The sequence below is a fragment of the Lagopus muta genome, chromosome 2, assembly GCF_023343835.1.
Source record: "Lagopus muta isolate bLagMut1 chromosome 2, bLagMut1 primary, whole genome shotgun sequence".
In the NCBI taxonomy this organism is placed as follows: domain Eukaryota; kingdom Metazoa; phylum Chordata; class Aves; order Galliformes; family Phasianidae; genus Lagopus; species Lagopus muta.
The window spans coordinates 85,159,326-85,182,895 of NC_064434.1; the positions used below are offsets into that span (position 1 = coordinate 85,159,326).

Genomic DNA, 23,570 nt, shown 5'->3' on the forward strand with positions numbered 1-23,570 from the left:
GTTGCTGCCAGACAAATGGAAACTACAGCATGGATTGCTTCTGGAAGTCTGATTTAGGAATACGTTGCAGTAGCAAGAGCTTAACACTAAAAGACAAAGCAGTGTCAGGAGCTGCTGCTGACTCTGCCTCTCTGTAATTTTCAGTAGAAAGCACTGAGCCATAAAACGGTGGTAGAATCCTGCAGACTGAACTTGTGGCAGGATTTTGAGAGCTTTCAAAGGGAATGGATTTATCAAGTCAGCCTGCCAACTTGGCCTTCCAGTCTTTAATACTCTGTTCTTTTTGTATTCTGTATCTCCCATCTGTTCTATTTCATTTCTTCAGGAAGATAATCCCTACCTTCCACTGAGAGCAAACAGCTGAAAACCACTTCTTTCTCAATCTGTATATGTGTATATACATACATATATATATATATGTATATGAAATCTTAAAATGTCATAAAACAAAGGAGTTTTTCAAACATGAGATATTAATATTCATCATTATGAAGTTGCTGCAGTTCAAAGTAATCAACTGTTTAATCATCCTTGATTATCAGCATGAACAGAAGTGGAAATTGTGAAATGTAGTCAAAATGTTTGACTAGCCTTTCTATGGCTGGACCTAAATTATCTACTAGAGTATTCTGCTGCTGATCTATTTCAGGGCCTGCAGAAGTGTTTCTTTGCATGGAAACTGTAAGATTTGGAATTAAAATTGTCATTTTTGTATCCTTGACCCTACACAGCACTGAGGCTTGTGGCTGAAAAGGGGAACCAGGAAGTACTCCAAAGTCCCATAGTACAGATATAGCATTTTACCTTTGGTGTGTGAGAACATTGTGTTATCATACAAGCTGTATAGAAACAAATGAAAAACAAGTAGTACACCTTTTATAAAATATTATTCCGAGTCAATGTATATACATTATAGACATGGCACTTTACATGTCACATATGTCTCCAAACACAACAGTTCAAGCTGTCTTTCTGTGTTATTCCTGTGTTTTGAGTTGAGTCATTCTTGCATCTGGATTATATTATTTATTTCTGTATTAAAGAAGAAATCAGGTAGACGATCTTGTTTGACAAAACTATACTAAACCCAGTGCCTTTCTAATTTAGAATTTTCCAAAAGGCTGGAGCTGAGAGGGATTATTTAGAAATTTTTCAGGTCAAGAGGAAGATTTGCCACGTGGAATAGCTGTATAAAAAGCTTAAAAGTATACTGGGAGAATACTCTTCTGATCTGTAATAGTTACATGATGTGTTTATAAGTTTTTAAAGGAGAAATAATTACATAAAGTGAACAATTTGTTATTTTTTTGTCCCATGGTGATAGTACTGCAAATATGAAGTGGAAATGGAAAATATTCTATTTGACATTTTTCAATAAAACAAAGCCCTTTTCAAAGTGAAGGTTATACAATTCCTATATAAATATTTTTAAATGTGGATGAATTGTTGAAGACAGTTTGTTCCCTGAGAAAATACCTAAACAATGACTAAAATATATAAAGACTTGTTCCCAAGGCCACCTTTCCGTAACACTATTGACAGACAGATTTTTGTCACCAATAGGGACAAGCCATCCCCAGCAAGTCAGAATTCTTAACTTGGCTCATCTTCATCATTCCAGTTCAGGCCAGGGCTTTAATTAGAGGGTTTCTCTTGCTATGTACCGCTGAAGTAGAAGTAAATCTGTCTGCCTTTCTTTTGCTTATAGACCTGCTTCTGTGATATGTCTTTACATCAGAAAGTTTACTATTGGTGTAGAAACCACATAACAGGGATGTATTATGACAATATGTAACACTTTCATAACAAAGTTGGGCATTTAGTTGGTCTGTTGTTGATGAGAAGTGGTTGACTTTCCATTTCCTTGAGCTTCTGTCCACTTTGAGGTGTCAGTAATGCCGGTGCAGAGAGGTGATGAGCAGCTCCTTTTTGCTGATGAAAGTTGTTAATATAGCTGGCAATCAGTAGAGTGATCTCAAGAATCTATAACAGGAACATACAAATCTCTTTGAAAAATACAGTGATGTGTTTTGACTGCTGAAAAAATAGCTAACTTTCTTGCTAGTGACAATCACCATCAGCTGGAAAAGTACTTCATCAATCATCCAAGCTAATGATGGGGAGCTTTCTTCTATCACAGCTTGCCAATAATGTAACGCTATTCTCATCATGCTGAAGACTTTGTCTTCTTCAGTCTTAAATGATTCAAACAGATGGCTTACTCAACTGAGAGGTTTCGAAGTCCAATAGATGATGCCCTTACAAAAAACTTTCATGATGTGTTCCCTCAATTTTCCTAGAAAGTACCTAGAACTCAAGGACTCAAGATACAGAGTAGACTAAAGGAATGAAGACTTCTGGGAAGTCTTTATTTTTCCTTCACAGTCCACCAACCTTGCTTTTAAGGGCACAGTCTGAGAGAAGCTTTAAATAATGCTTTACTCTGCCTTTTTGTATGAAGAGTCATGATTTTATCCAATTTTACACGTGAAATTCATATTTGGAACAGTCTGAAATAAAATAACAGCAAAAGATAGGGTTGTTGTTGTTGTTGTTGTTGTTGTTGTTGTTGTTGTTGTAATACAGTCAGTCTTACCAGTGACTGAGAGAATCTGGACTGAAGAACTTTGAAAAGTTCCTTCACTGAAGTCAGAAATACTCTAGGATTTTAAAGAAGTGACAGATCTTTCAGATGTTGTGTTCTGCAATTCCACTCCAGAATGGAAATACAGCTTCTTAAATATGATCTGTGCTGCTCCATCAGCCAGATTACTTTTTAGGTCCTGCATGTACTTACTGCCCTTAGTAGCCTTCCATGTCCTTACGTGAAAAGTTTGGAATGCTATCTAAAGGGACATGAAAGCACAGTATTGTTGCTGTTACTTCTTATATTACTAATTATTTCTCCCTCTAAAAGATATCTGCCAAAAGTCAGTGTGAGAACACCAGGAATAAAGAAGATGCTTCATCTTTTACATCGGTTAAGGATTACCCACTTCAGAAATAGTAGAAAAGTGGCAGATGGTGGAAAACTATACCAGGTAATATACCAACCTTGGGTTTTGTCATGGCGAAAAGCAGTTTTTCAGTTGTTTTGTCCTTTGTCTGAGCATCATTAACAACCAACATAAAATCATCTTGATAGCCTCCAAAAGTCATCAGGCTCTTGTATGTGTATGTAACTGTTAATCGCTTAAAAAAGAAACCCGAAAGCTATAAGCAGGTCAATGCAAGAAAAACACATCAGGACAAGTTATTGTCTTACAAACATCATTATATGTGGATTTTTCAAAATGTTGTCGTTTCCCTCTTCTGAATCCAAATTCTATTCCAAATTAACTAGATTAAAGATATTATAAGCAGCTTTCAACTTGAGTCTAATTCAATTTATGTAACTCTTGACTAATTTCTCTAAGTTCTCCATAGGGATTCCATTTGAAAATGAAATAGTGTCTCAGTAAGTTAAATGGTAGGGTATTTGGCATCTAATGTTATTAACTCCAGGGTTTCTTATTGTGCAGTGATGTAGTTTACAGAAACACAAATTAATGTAGCTTCTGTTTTGTGTTTCTTTTTTTCCCTTCATCTCTGATGGCACATGGGTGCACTTCAAAGCTCCTCCTCTTTGCCCAGTGGGGCTCTTACTGTTCAGTGTTCAGCACCACACGAGTGGCCTTCAAGTCTTCAGTTAGCATGTGGTTTATTGTTAAAACCCCTATTAATATGCCTCAGATACTCAAAAATTAATCATAAGACAACACCTGTGAAATAACTGTTTCAGTTATGAAAAACAGTTTCTGATACCCTTGATACTTATTGCAGAAAGTCAGGATACTGCCTGGAAACCGAGCATTTCTTTAATGGAGGGTAGGGGCTGCCTACATTGTAAACAGGCAGTGTTCTGCAGGAATCCTGTACGTAGCACTGTGGGTAGACAAACTGGTGTTTATAGGGCTTTCTTCAGTCTCATGCAACGTTCATTCTCGTACTACTCATACTTCTACAGCTACTGCATAGTTTTGCTTTCTTTGCTGTCTCATCTTCCGTTCTACTATGTTTTTTTTTTTTTAACTGCAAAGAAACATAATGGAAAGCCCATATCAATACAATTAGGAATCTGAGATTTTAATTTTCTGATATTTAATATTAGTACTTGCTAATAGCGACATGCTGTTCAATTTCTTTGCAGGACATAAATCAAAGCAGGGATTTTCTCAGGTGCTGCCTTTTTAATGCTGATTACCAGGAGTTGTTTTCTGTGAAAACTTTTATCACAAATCAAAGAAAAATCAGAGCCTAAAATGACATAATTAAATAAGACTGGGTTATATCACCTACTATTAAACAAAAATAATACAATGAACATAACAATCTTTTTAAGTAACAGCACTTAACAGTAACAACAGAGTGAATGCATTATGAATTATAATGGAAAATGAAGTCTTCAGGAAAAGAAAATTAATGTTATTCTAAGAACTGTAACTGTAGATGTCCTGACATCTGAACAATTAAAATATTAACATTTCATTAAAAGATATAAAAACTGTCTGATAAACAAAAATAAATTCTGTGCAAAGAAATTATTACTTATTTCTATTATTAGTACGACTTTAATGATAACATTAAAGCCTTTAGAAAGGAATGAATTTCTGCTTTAAGACAAAGACTAGATAACGGCATGGAAGACTGATGCCATCTTTTGTGTACTATTCTGCTGAATCTCCCTCTCTGCTCAGTATTTAAAAAAAAAAAAAAGGTCCCTTACCATAGTGCTGTAATCGAGGATGCTTATGCCATCTTCATGTACAGCAAACCATATGAAGGACTTCTCAAGTGAGGATGTTGCTAGAGGCTATATAAAGAAATGTTCTTCATTACTACTTCAAAATGATACTATGTAAAATCACTGTCAAGGATCAGCTATCACAGAGCTCCCTTCACTGGGAGGTAACAGCAAAGGCATGCAGTAGGCCAGTGGAAGAGCTAAGAACTCAGCCTAATACTCGTGAAGCTTCCCTCGGTGCTTCATCCAACAAAATGTACAGTCTCATCAGCAAATTTTACTTTTAAGTTTGACATTTTGTTCACTAGCACATACTTGTGTGTGCAAAGAACGGAGTGCTGGTAAATAATTTAAACACGTGTGTGTGTGTGTGTGTGTGTATATATATGTATTATATATATATGGATCGCCTAATAAGACATAAGAGAGAAGTAACCCTTGTACTTAGCACAGTTGTTCTTTGAACAAGGAGAATTAAGATATGAGTGGTTTAAGAGAGAGGCCAGCACAGAAGGGAGTGCTCTAAATGGCCTTAATGACGTTTGCATTTCTGCCACATTCTGCTTTCATAACCAGTTAATGGTGGCTTTTCAATACTCCAATAGTTATCAGGCAAAAAAGGTATGAAACAAAGTCTTTTTCCAGCTAAGATATGAAAAAAGATACAACCTTAATTAATAATCTAGAACAAGCAGTGAGTTTATTGAGAAGGTATTACGTTTTACTTAGTGCTGTGATTATTTACTTTCACCACAACAAATGAGTGACTGGGGAAGAGATTAAATCAGCACATGTATCACACTCATTTCCAACACAAGAGGATCCAAAAAACTCTGCAAATCACACCGAAGTAACACCACTCAAATTCCATGAAGTTTCTTACTTTTGCTGCAAACAGCTTAGCACCAAAGAACGACCATTTTCTGGCTATGGTGAGATAAATGCGCACGCAGTCTGCGGCGCTGTGCCCCCGGAGCGCCATCCATCTTGTAGACAATCGCTGACAAAGCTGTCTGTTGAAATGAAATATGTAGTTCAGCTACTGAAAGGATTTTAAATACTTACCCTTACAAATTTAATGAGGAAAAAAAAAAAAATCCATGTGTTAAAATGGTAATTTAAGTTAATGCACCAACTATTGTTTATACAGTATTAAATCGGAAACATTGTATAATGTTTTAATACATGTGAGAATGACAAAGTTTCTTCTCGTTTCTGCAGCATTGTGATTAAATATTGACGTAGCAGTGGAAGCATAAGGGGAAAAAAAGTGTAGAACAGATTTTAATATGTCTTTACAGGTAATCAATCTGTCTTTATCAGTACTCAACAGCAATGCCAGTTGTCATTCCAAAAATCCATCCAGCTTAGACCTATCTTTACCTGTGGCTAGTGTAGATGTGGAAGATGATGCAGCTTAACATTACTTTTTTTTTTTTCCTTTTCAATGTGTCTGAGTTCAGCTGCCAGACAGGGTGCTTCTGATGCATGATGCATTCACAGTGGCTCTGTTCTCTTGTGGCTCCAAGGTGAGCTGATTCTATAAAATGATCCTATAGAAAACTCATCCTCTAAAAGCACCCTGGCACACCTTTCCAATACACTGACTTTCAGGAATGACTCACCCTGCAGCCACAAGATTATTAGATCCAGCCCACTAAAAGAGAAGGAGAATGCATAGTAGAGGGGAGATCTTTCACTTGCAGCTCACTCTTACTGGAAGTCTATGAAGTCAAACTGCACCCTTAGCAAAAGAACACAAGAAAAGGGACAGGCATAGAGTGACTCTTTCCCTTCTATAGACTTCCACTTTCTGTCTATTTGTAGTTTAGGAACTACTTGAACAGCTGAACAGGCTTAGCCTCCGCAAGTCAGTCTGATCTAATGCTTCTTACACTTTGTTCTTTGAAATTAATCATGTACCTTTCTATTTTTTTAACTGTAAACTTTTGAATGTCCCTGTTAAATTCTTGGCATGTAATAATGTTACTTTGTACGTATAATAGCTTTAAACTCTCTCAACTCTGTAGCAAAGAATGAAGAAAACATTTCTGTAATGTGTACCGCTCTTCAAAATTGCAAGGCTTTGATTTTGGATGGTAAATTTTCTGCTGTTATTTACTTTAATAGGTGTTGAGTGAAATAACTTGCAAATTATTCATTTAAAATTAGGTGATACACTGCTAGTAAGTTGGCTAAGTTTCCATACTGCAATCTGACTGGCTGCAAGAGATTGCACATTGGGATAGCAAACACTCTGATATACCCCTCACGTCATTGACTTTCAGTAGTTCTTCAGCTCACGCTCAGGCTTAAATTAGAGTTGCTGAATAAGAGAAATAAACATTTCAAAATCTCTGGGTTTTGTAACACTGTGTAGGAATCTGTCTGTTCTAAAGCTTTTACATGAATGCAGACTTAATGGTGGTACTCCGTGTGATTTGTAATGCACCAAGGAAATGGGTTCTTGAATTCAGTAAGAATGTGAGTTTCAAACGCAAGTCTAAGAAAACAGGGCATAAGAGGAAGTGAGACCTTATGGCAATTAAAAAGCTCCTCATTTTGGTGCTGAACTTTCAGTGAATCTGAGTAGCAAAACACATCTCACCTTAACTGTTCCTCTGAACAACCAAGCCTGTATCTCTTAGGGTAGAATCTCTCCAAAACTTGTTTTAATGTTTGATTGGATTTGGACTGGGATGTGACCTGCCCTGCTGGCGTTGAGAAAGGCCTTTCAAAATCTCCGATCTCTACCTAAGGAAAAGATCATGAAGGAAAAAAAAAATTGTTCTTGCAGAGTAACTTTCCAGCTGGGTATTTACGATCAGCTAGCTTCTCCTGTCTGTCCAAGTAAAAAATGAAAATGTTTGTCAGTAATCACCTGGTGCTTTTTTTGCTGATACAGAATCCAAGCAAGTCATTTTATTTTTGATTATCTGATATTTACCATGCAAAAAAGATAAATATCAAATACAAAACATACAAATGTTTTTATAATACCATCTGGTTTCTCTCTGAGATTGCTACATTTTCAGCTACACAAACCAGTTTAGATTTGAGTAACAGCATCGAATAACTTTCTCAGTAATCTTTTAATCTTTTTTTAAAGTGGAACAGATTGTAGCAAGACCACATCTAACAAAAGACCTGTAGGCTTTCACTAAACAGTTGTTACTCTGGTATATTAACTTGCAGAAATTGTTTAAAGACTAGCAAATGAACAAATGCTATGTTACTGTATGATGTTCAATCAAAGAGGGCCTTACTGTGTAGGAGGTTTTATCCTTACTGGTGCCAACAGCAGTGCATACAGTAGAGCATTTCCACTTTAGTATAGAAGTTAACATCACACCAAGCTTGCAGCCCAGTCTTTTTTTTGCACTATCATGTGTGAAAGGTGAAGCTCACTTGACTGTCGAGCAACTCTGAACCATTCCTTAATTTAAGGCTTCCATCTACAGAACTGAACGAATGCACAAGGATTACCTGAGCTAGAAGAGCAGACAGTTCCATTGCTAGTTCTTTGTTTACGGGGAAGAGCCCATTGACTATTTGATCATTTGTCTGATAGACTAGCAGCAGCTTCTCCCTGTCTGTCTCTCCGTGAACTTGAACTGAAAAATAAAGCCTGCAGAAAAGACAAAGTTATTAAATAAATTAGATTGGGAACAGTCTTAGCCCTGAGGATTAGTAGTATATGCTCTGAATGTGAAATGTTTATGTCAGTGTCAAAACACATAAATAGAAAACATTTAAACCAGTGGGCAAATACTTAATTTCAGTCTTCAGAATTCAATTTTGCCTGTATGTTCTTAGCAGCTGTGATCACCTTTGATGAGGTTTAAAACAAAACAAAACACAACCCTATATATATATTTAAAATTGCTGTAGTTACGCCCATTTACTATTTTTGTTGCAAGCTTTGGGTCAGCCACTATTTTTCAGGTGAAGAAACCACAAAAATTAGAAATATATATAATAGTTCCTGAGACAAGGCAGGGATGTTATAATTGCTACACAAACCTGCTTTTGTAAGTTAGGCGGACGGTCCTTGTGCCTTCACATTTCCCAGGATGTTGCTCTTTAGAGGCTTGCTCCCATTTTGAAATAATGTCACAGATCTAGAAGGGAGTCAATAAGAAAGTGACTTTTGTATGTATTCACCTTTCAAAGTACCTGTGAATAAAAACTGTCTACATATTTTAGTATCATTTACCTATTTCATATCAGAAACTCATGTACATTAAGTTTTTAAACTGACAGGTAACTTTATGAGCTATTCTTAGTTGGAACATTTCATAATTAGGGATTTTTGTTTGTTTGCTTATCTGGCAACACCTACGAAACAAACCTTTGGAAACAAACCATACCACACATGTATGGAAAGACCAGTTAGCTGATTTAGCAGAAGCCAATGAGTGTTTAATTGTACAAAGTGAGTTGTTAATTAATCAAGTGCCTTTGATGTCTGCCTTGCCTTTCTGCTGCATGAAGCTTTTCAGGTGCTTTCTATTAACTGTTTCTTGTAATGTTTATATGAAGTTTGATATGACATGCAAGCAGAGTGGTGCCTGACAGCTGGTGGATGTGGCCAGATGGGGAGGAGGCAGAATAGAGGACCGATGAGTGCTGCTGGACTTCATGGTACCATTCCTTCATAGATGAATCTTTTGGGGAGCAGTAATGTGATTAGCTTGTAAAATCATTTTTATCAAGGAAAAAGTACTTTTTAAAATACATTTTGCTTTGTATTTGGTAATTATTCTGGCTGGGAAGCAGAGCTGATCAGTTGACTGCTTGTTTGTCATTAGGTCCTGGCCTATACCTTTCCTTGTATCTTGAAATGCAGCTTGTGAACATTGAACAGAGGGTACAAAAAACTACTGAGTAGAAGCACAAAAAAATCCATTATTAATTAGCTGCTAAAAGGCTTGAAAAATACATAATAACACATAATAATAATACATTTTCTAATACATAGATGATAGTGCATTGTGCCAACCTTGACTACAAAGATTTTATTACTAGTAATAGAAGGAACTAAGATCCAGTATGATGATAAGCCAAACATTGGAAATTTCCAAGAATGAAAGCTAATTATTCTGTACTTAGATAGGGAACCCGTTCTTTTTTCTATTTTCTTCTTCTTTTTAATAACAACTTCTGAGGATCCCTATCCCAGTGTCAGTGACTTTTTGGACCTCAAACGTTCATCTTTTGGGGATCTATCAGGAATGGTAACTGGCATCTCTAAGTACACGTTGGGTATCAATTGATTTTTAGTTTTAAAGGAAAGTGATTAGTTACAACTTATTTTCTCTTTTGTAATCCAGCTTTTACTTCCATGGTTAATATCAGTCTCTCAGAGAGTGCTTTTAAATACAGTTCACTGAATGAATTTCAGTAATTCAAAATGTAGTTTTTCATCTTTCCTTTTACATCACTGGAGGGAAAAAAAAAGAGCTTTCAGCCTGAAAAATATTCTCCTTCACTGTCTGAAGCAAGCTCTGTAAAATGATCTTGCTGTTAAATATGAGCTCGTTAAAGACTTTTGTTTACCTTGATGTTTCCTTGTAGACAGTGCTCTATATCTTTGCCAGAGGGATCATCAGAGAAGAGTGCAAATCCTGACTGAGCTGGCTTCCTCATTCCTGTATCCTGGTTCAGGGTGTTCAGAAATTCGTCCACTGTGGTAGAGGCATCAAACCCAACAACCTAGAAAAGCACCCCAAATCTATTTTACTACCAAACATTAAAAAAGCAAAGATTCTGAAAGATGAGAATACCTCTAGAACATGAGACCCATTCCATTCCCTTTGAATAACTTAGTGTCATTGAAAAGTACAAATTGGTCATTAACTGAGCCCATTGATGTGATTCATTTATTTCCAGTTTTTGTAGCCCTTTAGGGTAGGTATTTTTGAGCAATGTATTAATAAATAATAAGCAGTTATTCCTTTTTTTTTCCCTCCAAACTTCAGTCTGGAAACTTTTTAGAGTGGTTTAAATACATGTTGATTTTTCTCTTTTACTGGCCATGCAGCAAGAAACTTTTAGAAGGGAAAAAGAAAAACAGTTTGTTTTGCTGTTGCCTGAAATAGACATTATTCAATATAGTTTTGACTTAATATAAAAAGTCACCATTTTGTAATCTTCTGAGTTGTTTAAAAAAAAAAAAAAAAAGAGACTTGCATCAGCATGCATGGAAGCCCAGGGAAAGCTTTCTTATAGGCTTTGACTGATGAATTCCCAAAAGGATTAAGAATGAAACTGTGTTTTCTGTAACAAATAGGGCTATCCTTCATGACTGCTGTAACTGCAGTTACAGCTGCATTTTTGTGCTTTCTGTGAGGTATTTAACTTTTAAGGTATCTGATGAGAGGAATTTAATACCCTTCTCTTAAGTTGAATTCATTCATCCAGTTGTGAGGTCAAATAAGCAATGGAACTTTAAGATGTCTCATTTTTAAGTGTTTTTAATATTTTAATTTCTTTTAAAGATTCAGTCTTGAACAGTTACTCTTCATTGATCAAACCTGACTCAAATACCTTGTGCCTTGTACCCTGTGTTAGTACTGGCTCAGGATGAAACTTGAAATGTATTTACCTTAACACTTAAAGTTCTATTTCTGATATGCTTTGCATGTAAGCCAATAGCACAGGGTTGGGAGAGCCTAGATTTTCTGGTTTCCTAGATTTACCTGGTAAATGCCATTCATGAAATGAACTGGAATACTAAAGGGGAGTGAGTGGTGGTAAGGGTTTCTTAGAAGAGTTGAAAGGATTTCCATTCTGGAGGGCCTGGCTTCTCGGTCTCCGTTCTGCTGCGTACGTTCTACACATCGCTGGCAATATATTGCGTATTTCCCAAATTCAGTTCTGTGGCAGAAAAAGAAATCAGGCAATTCTTGGGAAGTGGCTGAAAGGACAATAAACTGAGTAGATCTCTCTAGAGATGTGAGATGGGAGGAGCATTCAGGTTTTGCAGCAGGATTTCCAGCATTTTTCCCCAGGGAATTTCAAGGAGAGTGAAAGAGATGAACAGAGTCGTGTAAAAGATGAACGTGGCTCAGAGCATTTTATGTAACTGCCACAGATTTGAGCCTTTGTGCTTTAGCAACCTGCAGTCAGGATTCCATTGCAAAATTGTTTTCAAAACAAAGGAGCTTTTCCAGTTGATGCATAGAAAGAACACTTTGCTACCTGTTAGTACTGGAACAGAATTCTACTCAAATTTATTATAAAATGAATGTCAGAAGATAAAACATACATATATATCAAATGACAGATTGGAAATAAGGTACTTAAAGAAGACTAGTTGACCAGCAGGCTAATAATACTCAGGCATACCTGGAATCTGCATTCTTCTTTAAATGAAGCTTAAGAAGCCAAAGGAATGGGTGCTGGGGCAGAAATAGTCCAACGCAGAGAGCCAAGAGCTGCAAGCCCTGGACAAAAGGAAGACATTCACTGTTTTAAACATCTTACAAAGTAAAACTTCCTGTTTGGCTCTTGGCCAACAGTGTAGCTTACTGTGCCAAGGCAAATATCACACAACTGTAAATAGGAAGGAAAACAAAACAAAACAGAGAAAAAGCTGAGTAAATTAGCTGAATGTCACCTCATTGGAAGTCCAAAACGCTCTGTTTGCTTTTATTTGTGTACAACATGTTACTTTTAGGGCTGGAAATGTGAAGGCAAATCAGTTTGTACAAAAAGCAAACCGCAGGAAAAATGAGTTCTAAGGCTACAATGCCAAGCATGCTTGAGTTAATAATTTAAGACCTTAAAAAATACGTGAGGCTACAAATGTTCTACCAAACAGGTTAACCCTAAATATCATACCATATAATTATGATGGCAATAATTTATTTATCTGTATTGGAGGGATGGCCTCATCAGTGCTTGGAAATATCAAAGATTTATGTAAAATTTATATTAAAAAATGCATTATTTAATTTCATCAGCCATATGTAATTTCAATGTATGCTGACATGAACATGCTATGTGTTCTGTAAAACCTTTGTGGATGTCTTAATGATGCACACATACTGTGCATGTTCCAAATATGGGCCTTTTCTAGATAATAGGTGTGCCTGCTAGTCATGTGCTGCTTTCTATGATCAGTCAGGAGAAAAACATGTCTATTACAAAAGCCTTGAAGTGATTATTTCCTTTTTCATCTTCAGATTCATTTCCTAGTTCTGTAGGTATGACTGTCATGTGCCCTATCCCGGGTCTGCATGTTCTACATGAGTTCTAATTATTGCTTTTCCTTTCAATTTCAGTTAGTTGATACATGTTTAGATATTGGTGAATAACTGGCAGGGGACTAAGGTGGGGAATTTTAAATATATATTCATAATCTAGCATGCAGAATGCATTGAGGACAGCATGAGAAAGTAAGAGGTCACATCTGTCAGAAAAACTGAACACAACTGAGATTTCACAGCATATTATTATGCTATGCAGACATCTGGCTTCACGCACCAAAATTCCTGAGGCAGCACCAATGAAAGGAAACATGCAGTAAAAGAGAATTAGGTTCCACATGTTGTCTTAATGCCTGATGATAGCCAACACTGTATGCTGAACCATTAAAAATAGCACAGGCAGAGATATACCCTGTCATCAGGTGCGAGTACTTTCATGGAGCATAATGTGAGCTTTGTTGAAGATACAGCAGTAATAAGATAGTTCAGGATTTTATATGATTTTATGCAGATACTACAGAAGTGCGGAGCCCCTTTACCATTCCAAACATACTGTGTAATTTCTTCACTGCTGTTGAAATACCTGTATTGGTCCTGCCTGGTTTTGTGGATGTCGACGTCTGGTCTGTTTAATGAGCTGGCAACAGATCTCATTTTGAAGTTCAGGATGTGTGAGGCAGATCTGCAAAGCACTTTGGGCCAAAGATACGTGGTAGTCAATGGCAGGAGAGTCAACTGCAGCATTTATAAATAACTGGCAGGTCTAGAAATAAAACAGTTAAGCAAGTGAGTTTACATACAGAAGGCTCCAACCAATGCTGCTGACATTCTGCGTAACAAAAATGTGCTATAATTGAAGTCACAGATAGCCAGTAAAAGAGGTGAAAAAGGGGACCAGAATGAATGAAAAGCTACAGTTTTTCTAAAGGATAAAAGCAACACTTAAAAAAATGGAGTGTATGCTGGTAGGTGTTGCAACAGCTGTGGCGACAGGGAAGTTTAAGGACATGTTGCATGAACACAGCTTACCCCTGTGCAGGACTTTAAAATGCAAGGTGGGCTGCGTGCAGAGTAAAACAGTTGTGCAAAGACTGAGAACAACACGGGGAGATGAAGTTTCACAAATTAGAGAACCAGGACTCACAGCCATTTGTTTTACTTCTTAGCTTTCACTGCTATTTTTGCTGTGAGTTCATATAAACTTCTCACCACCTCTTCTGTCTTAGGAAAGTCAGGCGTCAATCGTTTGTAAGACAACTTATGTTATCACTTGCTCCATTTAGTCTATATTACAGTTCTTGTGGTCATAACTACATTCACTTAGTTGAACAGTTCCTTGAGGAAGAATTTTCAAAGTATACAAGCAAAATGCAAGGAATGAATGGAAGAATAATCTGTTTCTAGTCTATCTGAAAATACGCGGATGCACAGGACTTAGTTTATCAGCAGTAGAAAAACATAATTTTCTGCTTCTAAATCAGTTCCTCGCTTGACTTTTAAACTGATTTTTAGAGAAGCTTTTAATAAAGGCTGTACATATCACCTCTTATTTGATGTAGGTCTGAAATATGTTTCAGAAAGTGATTGCCAAATAGATATCAATTTATTTTTATTAGGGAAGTACATTCCCTTTAAATTTTCACACTGCAAGACTGCAGAAAATAAAACGGGTGTACTCTTATGTTCTTCAGACACTTCTGACAAATAAGCTGGAAAGCTTGCTTACAAATGGCTGTGACTTAACATGTGGTATTTGTCTTGAATTCCTTTCTGGATCCTAACATTACATCAAAATTCTTAAGAAAGTTCATGCTGCAAGGAATTTGGTCTTTAGACTATAAGCTCTGTGGAGAAAGTTCATTTATCCAAGCACCGCGTCTTCCAATCTATGATTTATTTGACATTATACAGAACAGCAATAATTTATTTTGTTTCTGGAATATACTTCACTTACAGCTGGGCCATGAGTTAATTTTTAGAGGTGGTTTACCCGAGTAAGGGCAGGAGAGAGGACAAAGAAGGTTAACGGGATTGCAGCACACTCTCGTAGTTCCCAGACACTAATCTGGTCTTTCACGGGGAAACATCCAAAATCTCATGGGCAAATGAAAAATTTCAGGAAACAAACCAAAGCAAACTTGTAAATAAAAACGTGTTTTTACCTTAAATAATTTAATGGCTTCAGTTTGTAAGGCTTCTGATGGCAAAGTTGTAAGAGGGCAAGTAATTCCTTCTTTGCTGTGGCAAAGGGTAGGATGTCTCCAAATCTGAGAAGCTAAACAGATAAAATATGTTTTCTGCAATTAATTCACACAGAATCACAGAATCACAAGGTTGGAAACGAGCTGCAAGATCATCTAGTCTGACCATCCTCCCATTCCTATCAGTGCCACAAGCTACTAAACCATCTCTCGTAGCTCCTCATCCAGGCGCCTCTTGAACACTGCCAGGGATGGCGACTCCACCACCTCCCTGGGCAGCCATTGCAGTGCCTGACCACCCTTTGAGAGAAAAAGTTTCTCCTAATATCCAACCTAAACCTTCTCTGGTATAACTTCTGGCCATAATTCAGTACGGAAACTTCAGTTTTTCAGTCATCTCCCTCTCCCTGCATACACTCGCTTTGTTCTTTTCTACGCAGAGGGGCCAAGGAGTCTCAGCGCGGTGAACCTCTTAAGATATTAAATCAGTTTCATTGCTTCACCTTAAGCTGGTAATAGGACCTGGCTTCTAAATTTTAGTAGCTGTATCTCAAATAGCAGTAAGGAGTGTGTGGATTTGCTGGTTTCTGCTGCAAACTGTGAGACTATACAGAATCATGAAAGTTCTCAAGAGCAGAGATTTAGTGTGGAAATAATTGTTTGAGTAGGAGTTTATGAGACGAATCCTAAATCTGGTGGCATAGAATGTGAATCTGTCTGTGGCTTCTGCTTGAACAGTCAGAATTTGAAAGCCAACTCACAGATCCAACAAGCACAAGGAAATATTATGCACTGCTTTTAAAATCTGAAGCAGAGTGGTGACGTTCTGCTTCTGCCGATGAATGTTAGCACTGTTTTCCCTTTGGAGTTGCTACTTTATCCACAGCAGCTCAGGATGTGGCAGATAGCCACACATTTAGGAATTAGCGTAACATCAGTGTGAACTGCCCCAAGAGATGCTAAGAAGATGCTGGAACTTTGCTCCTAGCACAGGCATATTGAAGGCTATTCCCCACGGAACAGACTTCTGTGTTCAGAAATGAAACAGTTGCCCTAGCTAGATGGAGTAGGCCCAAAGTGTGAATTCTGAAACTTCCATAAATAAGACTGCATATTACATATATTTAAAGAAAACTCTGTAATGAGGTCTATGCTCTTCTTTTAGAAAACATGATTTTTGTGTAGCACAAGAGATCAGCATTTTGAAATACAGTTTCAAAATTCCTAGTAGTGTTCAAAACCCCAACTGTATCAAAGTAGGAGTTGAGCACCTGTTAAATTTTCTATATTATTATCATCTGTTTTGCAAATACTGTACTAAATTTTGACCTGAAGTAGAAATTCCATTCCCAACAGTTTCAGTCATTTATAGAAACAAGGCCTTGGTAGTTATATTTTTTTTTTCTTGCATAGGCATAGTTCTGTTATTGATCTTATTAATGGCATTTTAGATAACAGATTCCCATAACAGAAGCCCCACAGCTCCTCTTCAAAGTGTTCTACAGGGCAGGTCAGTGTCAGTGGTCCTGTTTCACAGACCGGGTGGTTCTGCTGGCATAGGAAAGAAAGGTAGCACAAAAGTAAGCCGAGGAAAAAAGTTAACTGACCTGCTTTGTGTAGACCAAAGAAATCGGGCACTATAAATAAGTGTTCATTCAAAGTTCCTAGAAGTATGCCTAAAACTATTATTTCTATGGTTTTCATTAAAAAAGTAAAATAAACAAAAAAAACCCAAACCAAAACAAAACAAAAAAAACCAACAAAACATTCTTAGTATAATAATTTCTAAATGCTTTAGTATTTTCTCATTGTTAAGTATTACAAGATGAGTGTGTTGAAACAAAAATAAACTTACTGGTATCACCTTCCACATTTAATAATTTGCAGATAAGTTGTTCAAACTCAGACCCGACATTTACACTGGTACTTCCAGCTGCAACTGTCAGATGATAAAGCCATGTGTCCTAAGGTAGAAAAACATGCAGCAACTCACTCATTTGTTCCACCAGATTTTTAAGAGCATTAAAAGAAAATGCACATGAAGTTTCACAGGAATTAAGTCAGAAATTGAATCCACTTTGAAGCTTTGTTGGAAGGAGCTTTTTCATGAAGATTTCGCTCTCAGCTTTGAACGTTGCCATACTCTCCTTTTGAAGTCCCAAGGAGTTGGCCTTCCTTTAACAGCTGCACTCATGGCTACTCTATGTTGCAAGTATGAAGTATAGAAAATTGGACAGAGCTGCGTTCTGAATCCTTTTACCCTCAGAAATCATGCTTGTTCTTTCTTTCCTCATCAGAAAGATAAAAATTTGAAGTGCCTTCTTATCACTGCCAGATCCTTCTGATGCAGGGAGTTAGGTCAAAAAACAGAGATCTATAGGGCTACTTAAAAACGATGCAGCAGTAACAGTGTTTTTAATTGTATCTCTCACTTCTCTTACCGCAGTCCAAACAGTGAAAACGGGTAACCCAGTATCCCAGAACTTCTCAGGAAGATCTACTAAAGTCTGTTCATTGTTTAGTGCAATGTGAGCAAAATTCTCCATTTACAGCATATTTGGTATTCTGCACCCATCACTTTATGAAGGCAAGCCTGCGCATTTGGGTTGTCTCAAAAGGGGTTACCTCTGGCAGCACTTTAAAGACAAACTTGGGTACTGTGGATCCCTTTCCCCCTCCTCTTTAGGAATTGTTCATATCACAGCATCACAGTCATAGGCAAGTTACTGAAATGTAATAGAAAAGTCATTTCATTACCTTCTCATGTTTGGATCCTATAAGAAGGTAAGTGGGTCCTTGATCTTTAGGGTGGATAACAACAGTGTAATGTGTTGATAACAAACTACGACCGCTAGCTTCATAATCTTCATCGGAGTCACAGGATCTATCAACTTCTTCAACCTTACCCTCAAAAAGCTTGATTTGACCAAGAGGAAACTAAAAGTCAATATTAGAAGTGGTTAGAAAGCAAATGTTTGCTTCAGTACATATTCCACAAGCACAAAAAAAACCAACCCAAACATGACTACCATTAGTGTTCATTTATTTCTTTTTCACTTCAGCCAAGTAATGCCAGATAAATAAGCTGGTGCAGACAACAGAAACTGGATGATGTGTGCCAAAGTCTGAAATTGAGAAGTTTTTAAATTCCTTTCCAGGTCTGCCTCTGTATCTAGTTAAAGTAATAAATGTCTGTTAGGGCAAGAGAAGGAGGTTTTCAGAGTTTCCAGAACTGCTTCCAAGTAAAAATTCCGTGGGTAAAGCCTAGAACCTTAATTATAGCTTTGTCATTTCAAAGGACAGCAGCATAGTGTTGAAGTACCTGTTCTATTCATACCATAAAATCAAAAGGTAAATATTTTGTGTGACAGACTTTCCTAGTTTGTTTCACTCTTCATTCTGATAGACCAAAGTTAGTTGTATAAATAGTTATATAAGAAGTTGTTCAAAAGGAAATTTTCCTACAAGTAATTATTTCATACTTAGCAGCAGCAGGAAGCCATGACAAACACAAAAGCATCTTCACAAGCAGGTGACAGGACTGGCAGAGGCTGACAGTCCTTACTGATGATTTTACGCAAGGTTTCCTCCCTTTCTGTTGCACCACTGCTCTTTCTCTAGCTGTTCAGACATTGTGATGTTCAGAAGAATCTGGTATTTAATGTTATAGAGAAGGAGCCTTGATTATTGTTTCTGTATTGTTTAGTAACGTTTTGTGATTTGTTGCAAAGAAAGAGACATTTCCCTTTGGTAAAATAATGGCTGGGCATCTAATCTGTGACACGTTCCATGTAAGCCTGGAGTGGTCGTAAATTAAAATGCAAAGCAGATGAGGTTGACTCAGGTTGTTAACAATATGCTTAGAAAATGCACATGTACTCTTGGAGAGTGGCTGGTGAGCGTGATTCAATCTCAAGTGGGTTTCATGAATAGTGATTTGATAGAGTAAGCAGTTAATCTAGTTACTTTGAAGAGAACATCACCTAGTTGTGGATCGTTAAACTGCTCTCATTAGCAGTGACTGAAGATGCATGGTGTGATCTTTGTTCTCTTTGGTGCTTTGTATGCATGCAACTTTATGAACGAGGTAGAATCGTGAGATGCCGTTTCACATACAAGTGGTCAAGAATGGTTTATTCACTAGCTTTAACTAAAATGCAGTTGGCTGATTTTTATATTTGAATTTAATTTGGAAAGGAGGCCATTTAAAAGGGCACCATTACCATATTAAATACTGCAGATTGTGTAATTTTTTTTCTGCACACTCACATTCAGCTACAATAAATATGTTTCTAATTAGCGAATTGCTCAACATAAGAAATGAAGTAGGTCTGGGAAACTTTTCATACATAATATTTTAAAAAACATTCTGCTTACAAAAGCTAAATTCTTGTTCTATTACAAGCTAGTGAATTAGTTTCAATTTTGCTTTCAAAGAGGCAGCAAAACCAAAGTGAGGCACATACTAACATGAAGCCAGCAAGCTTTTTAGCCAAGAGTTTGCTAAAGAATCAAAATCCTCAAAAGTACCAATGAGCAAAATCAGCAGAGATTTCTTTATAAAAGAAAAATATTATAAAAAAATAAATCTGTGTAAGATGAGCTACAGATCAATACTCTAGTCATTTGATTCCCTAACCCTGTATTATCACTTTTACGTGGTAATTAAAAAACATTTTCTGATGGATGTTTACTGCTATCTTATTTATACAGAATAAGCTTTAGTAGAATATTTAAAAATGAATGAAAAAGGAAAGGATAAAAAGGGATAGCTCGTTTTATGAGACTACTAATTACTGGGTACAGCATGAATATTTGGATAGATCAGAAATAACAAATTCAATTTTCTGTATTTTTTGAATTCTGTTAGGAATTTTGTCAGCCCAGTGGAGCATTGACCTTTTGTCAAGTGCCAGCAGTCTTTCTGATAGATCTAGGTAGTAAGGGTACGAATAAAATATTCATAACCTCAGGGAGATTATGGCTATGCCACTATGACTGGGAAGTCTCTTTTGTCCTGACTCAGCAGGTAATTATGACAGCAAATCTTAGGGATTGACAACATTGAGAAGTATGAGTAGAGAACTCAATGTCAGAAAGTCAGATTACGGTTGTGAGGTTAATCTAAAGCTGATTGGATCCCATTTCTTTCTTCTGTAAACAGTACCTTTAATTGGCTTCAGAAATTAATCTTCCTTTTCTCTACCTCCTCTGTTTCTGTTCATCCTGTCAGTTATTGACCATGAGCTCCTTTTCCTTTCCTGATGGCAATTTGGAAAGAATCCCCCTCACCTCAGACATGCATCAGCACAGCTGCAAACTCTGCATTCTGCTAGGCTTTTTTGCCTTTCTTGCAGCGAAGCACAATGATATTGCAAAGAACAACATTTAGAAGTCAATGGAAAGATAAAAGGAATGATTGCAAACATATTTAAGAATTCAGCTTCCAAAAGTAAAGGACAGCCTCAAGGCTAGCAAACAGGGAGACCAGAAATGTCAGCCAGTCAGTGTCCCACTTTGGCTAAGGATAAGAGAATACAGGATGTATATCAGGTCCCATAGCAGAAGCGGACCAATGGATGTGCCTGTAATACAGTCTGTTAGATGGAAACCTTCCCAGTTGAGAATCTGTAAAGTCTGAATGTCTGGTAATTAAGATAAAGTGGTAATATGCTACATAGGCAAATATTATATTAATAAAACTTTAGTTTACCATTTTAGCTGAGGAGATCTTAGCTGAGGAAACAAGTAAGGGACCTACCTTATCTTCTTGATTACGGAAGTAATATAAAGTTTTTCCAACTAGGGTGCACCAAACTCTTTTGGAGTATCCATGTTTCACCTGAAATTAAAGACCCTTAAGTACAAGCGCAGTCAGAAAAAATATAGTCTGCATTTCACAGTCTCTAGACTTTGCTGATATTGGGAATGAATGACTTAGTTCAAATTACTTTCTACCTTACTAGACAAATAATTAAAAATACATAGCTCTGTTAAAGGTATAAGATTTAAAGCACTAGATGCTTGGTCCAAAGCCAGGTAAAGCCAGAGTGAGTTTTTCATTTCATCAGACCTATGGGAATGGAAGCTGAGGAATTGAAAGAACCGAAAGAGAAATATTCCTTTTATGTAGTGTTCTTATTATCTTGAAATAACGTTTCTCAATGAATAATACTGAATAATGAGCACTCTACTGAAATAAGTTAGGTCAATTAACTACTGCAACTTAGGCATTTGTCAAAGTTAACTGTTAAACTAGGATACCTCTCGATTGCAAATAGAATACTCAACAACTTCTAGTGAATTAAAAAGATGGAAAAAAAAACCAAACTAAATCTCAAGCAGCCAGAAGTAGGTGAGTTGGTACTCCTGGATTGCTCACTCTGAAAGTATTAGAAAAGCAAAGCATGTCTATTTTGCTTCCATTTATTTTATTGTAGTGCCATTTTAATCTAGATATTATTAATAAAATCACGCACATTTGGAGGAGAAAAGTGTTGTTACCTTTGTAAGTAATCCTTTCATGGTTGGTTTGATTTCAGGCTGTATAAAAAGTGGACTAGCAGCCTGTATTTTAAGAACATTCTGTAGTACTTTGATCCATTCTTCTAAGATGTTTGGAGAATCTGCAGTCAGGTAGTACGTTCGTTTTTCTGTGGTAAGCTATGAAGTAGCAGAAGAGACTTGAGCTTTAAGAACGTTGTGTTTCACCCCACGGTCTGGGGGTTTTAACAAATCCTACCAATGTAGCCTCACAACTTTGGGGCATTATTTCTCCAAAGTATTTTTCTTTTAAAAAGGGTTCAATGGCCAGGCAGACAAGGCAGAACTGCGATTTCTGAGACTTCTGAAAGATTTTAGGACAGCAGAATTGAGAAAGCTTGATTCTCTAATTTCAGACAAACAAGTCAACCCTAATGTCTGGTCCCGAGACTGCTCTTTTTTAACGCATCTCATAGCTAAGAATCTGACCTTCTTAGCAGTACAGACAACACTACACCCAGGCATCTCTACCCTTCCTTTCTATAACTGAAATATTCTTCAGGTTTCAAGTGAAGAACACTAATTAATTCCGAGTCCACATGTGGACTTCCAGTGCAACAGAGATCGGGATGCTTTGGCAGTGCAGGAAATAAGGCCCCAAAAAAAGAAACAAAAAAGAGAAAAGCAGGCACCTGGATTGTTTGTTTCCCATCACCCCTTTCAATGTGGCTAGATGCATTTAGCTCAATTTGACCTTGAGGCTTTCGAATTACATCACTCTGTATGAAAGGAATGGAAAAAATATATTTAAAATCTGTCAATAAATAGCAATAATTAATTATGGAACTCGCTTAAGCAGTAATCTTTATAAATACTTCATATGTAAACATTGAGGACCTTGTATGCCTCTTAAGGAACTGGGTCCTGAATTGCTCCCTTACAACTGACACACTAGGAGTGCATTTCTTTTCCTTCTAGCAGTCCTAGATTCTCAGTAAAAGCCATCTAATATGAAACAGCAAATCAGTGACACTTATTTGTGTACTTACTGGAGATTTGTAGTATAGTAATTCGCCTCCTTTAAGGACAAACCACCGTCGTTTCCAAGTCTTCACTTTACCACTCATTTTTAACAGATAGCCAGATTTTTCCAAAGGTTCCTGATTATTTAGAAGTTGGATTAAAAAGTAGTTAAGTACACTAATATTTCTATATCCTCCAGAGGAATGGTATAAATGCACACACAGACATTTTAATAACTTAAAAGCATGCTAAAAAAAAATTAAAAAAAAAAAGTATTTTATGAGATTTTTGTTCCAAGGACAATATTTTTATGAGCATCAATTAAGAACAATGCCATGCATATGGGATAACTAATTAATATCCCTACTTACAGTTATAGTACATGAAGGAGAGTTAGTGATTTGCTCAGAGCTATACAAGGGAATGAAGAACATAATGATTCCTGATTTAGCTCTCATTATTTATATTAAACAATGAACAAATTAGTATTATCTAAATACATTTTTTCCCCCTAACTTTAGGGACTGATCTACAGAGCAGATACAATGCAGTATAATTCAGAGTATAATTCTGTGTGTACACCAGTAGAAGAAGAGTTTTGCTCAGTGAAGAAAGTTTAAAATGAATTATTTTCATCACCAGTCAGTCAATCCACTTGTATGCCAAGACACCAACTACTAACACAGGTCATTAAAAAACTTGTAGGGAAGAACAATATCCTGTAATTGCTTGGTTTCTTTGATTTATCCTTTCATGCTGCTTTACTTAGAATTTCTCTAGTTTGCCTGAAGTCATTTTCCCAGTATGAGGAAGCTATAGAAACAGATTACTGCGCAAGGATTTTGACTAATGCCTCCAGCTACTTCA

General features: G+C 36.8%; 2 protein-coding genes across 5 annotated transcripts in view; one reads left to right on the top strand and one right to left on the bottom strand.

Moving 5' to 3' along the window:
* THADA (THADA armadillo repeat containing) overlaps positions 1 to 23,570 on the top strand; it is a 301,092-nt gene that overhangs the window by 3,866 nt on the left and 273,656 nt on the right. The gene's annotated exons all lie outside the window — the stretch shown is intronic.
* The window catches only part of PLEKHH2 (pleckstrin homology, MyTH4 and FERM domain containing H2), a 52,843-nt gene continuing 29,841 nt past the window's right edge, over positions 569 to 23,570 (bottom strand). For 3 of the 4 annotated variants that reach the window (XM_048934792.1, XM_048934793.1, XM_048934791.1), the window contains 18 exons: positions 22,730 to 22,840; positions 22,373 to 22,459; positions 21,702 to 21,860; positions 20,959 to 21,039; positions 17,955 to 18,134; positions 17,053 to 17,161; positions 15,159 to 15,271; positions 13,580 to 13,759; positions 12,134 to 12,231; positions 11,485 to 11,662; positions 10,343 to 10,498; positions 8,807 to 8,904; positions 8,270 to 8,411; positions 7,392 to 7,537; positions 5,667 to 5,796; positions 4,766 to 4,852; positions 3,055 to 3,192; positions 569 to 1,983 (listed from right to left, as the gene is read on the bottom strand). In XM_048934792.1, coding sequence (XP_048790749.1) covers positions 1,801 to 1,983; positions 3,055 to 3,192; positions 4,766 to 4,852; positions 5,667 to 5,796; positions 7,392 to 7,537; positions 8,270 to 8,411; positions 8,807 to 8,904; positions 10,343 to 10,498; positions 11,485 to 11,662; positions 12,134 to 12,231; positions 13,580 to 13,759; positions 15,159 to 15,271; positions 17,053 to 17,161; positions 17,955 to 18,134; positions 20,959 to 21,039; positions 21,702 to 21,860; positions 22,373 to 22,459; positions 22,730 to 22,840 — 2,376 coding nt within the window. In that variant the 3' untranslated portion in view covers positions 569 to 1,800. The remainder of the gene's footprint in view (positions 1,984 to 3,054; positions 3,193 to 4,765; positions 4,853 to 5,666; positions 5,797 to 7,391; positions 7,538 to 8,269; positions 8,412 to 8,806; positions 8,905 to 10,342; positions 10,499 to 11,484; positions 11,663 to 12,133; positions 12,232 to 13,579; positions 13,760 to 15,158; positions 15,272 to 17,052; positions 17,162 to 17,954; positions 18,135 to 20,958; positions 21,040 to 21,701; positions 21,861 to 22,372; positions 22,460 to 22,729; positions 22,841 to 23,570) is intronic. The other variant, XM_048934794.1, reaches the window with a different exon arrangement.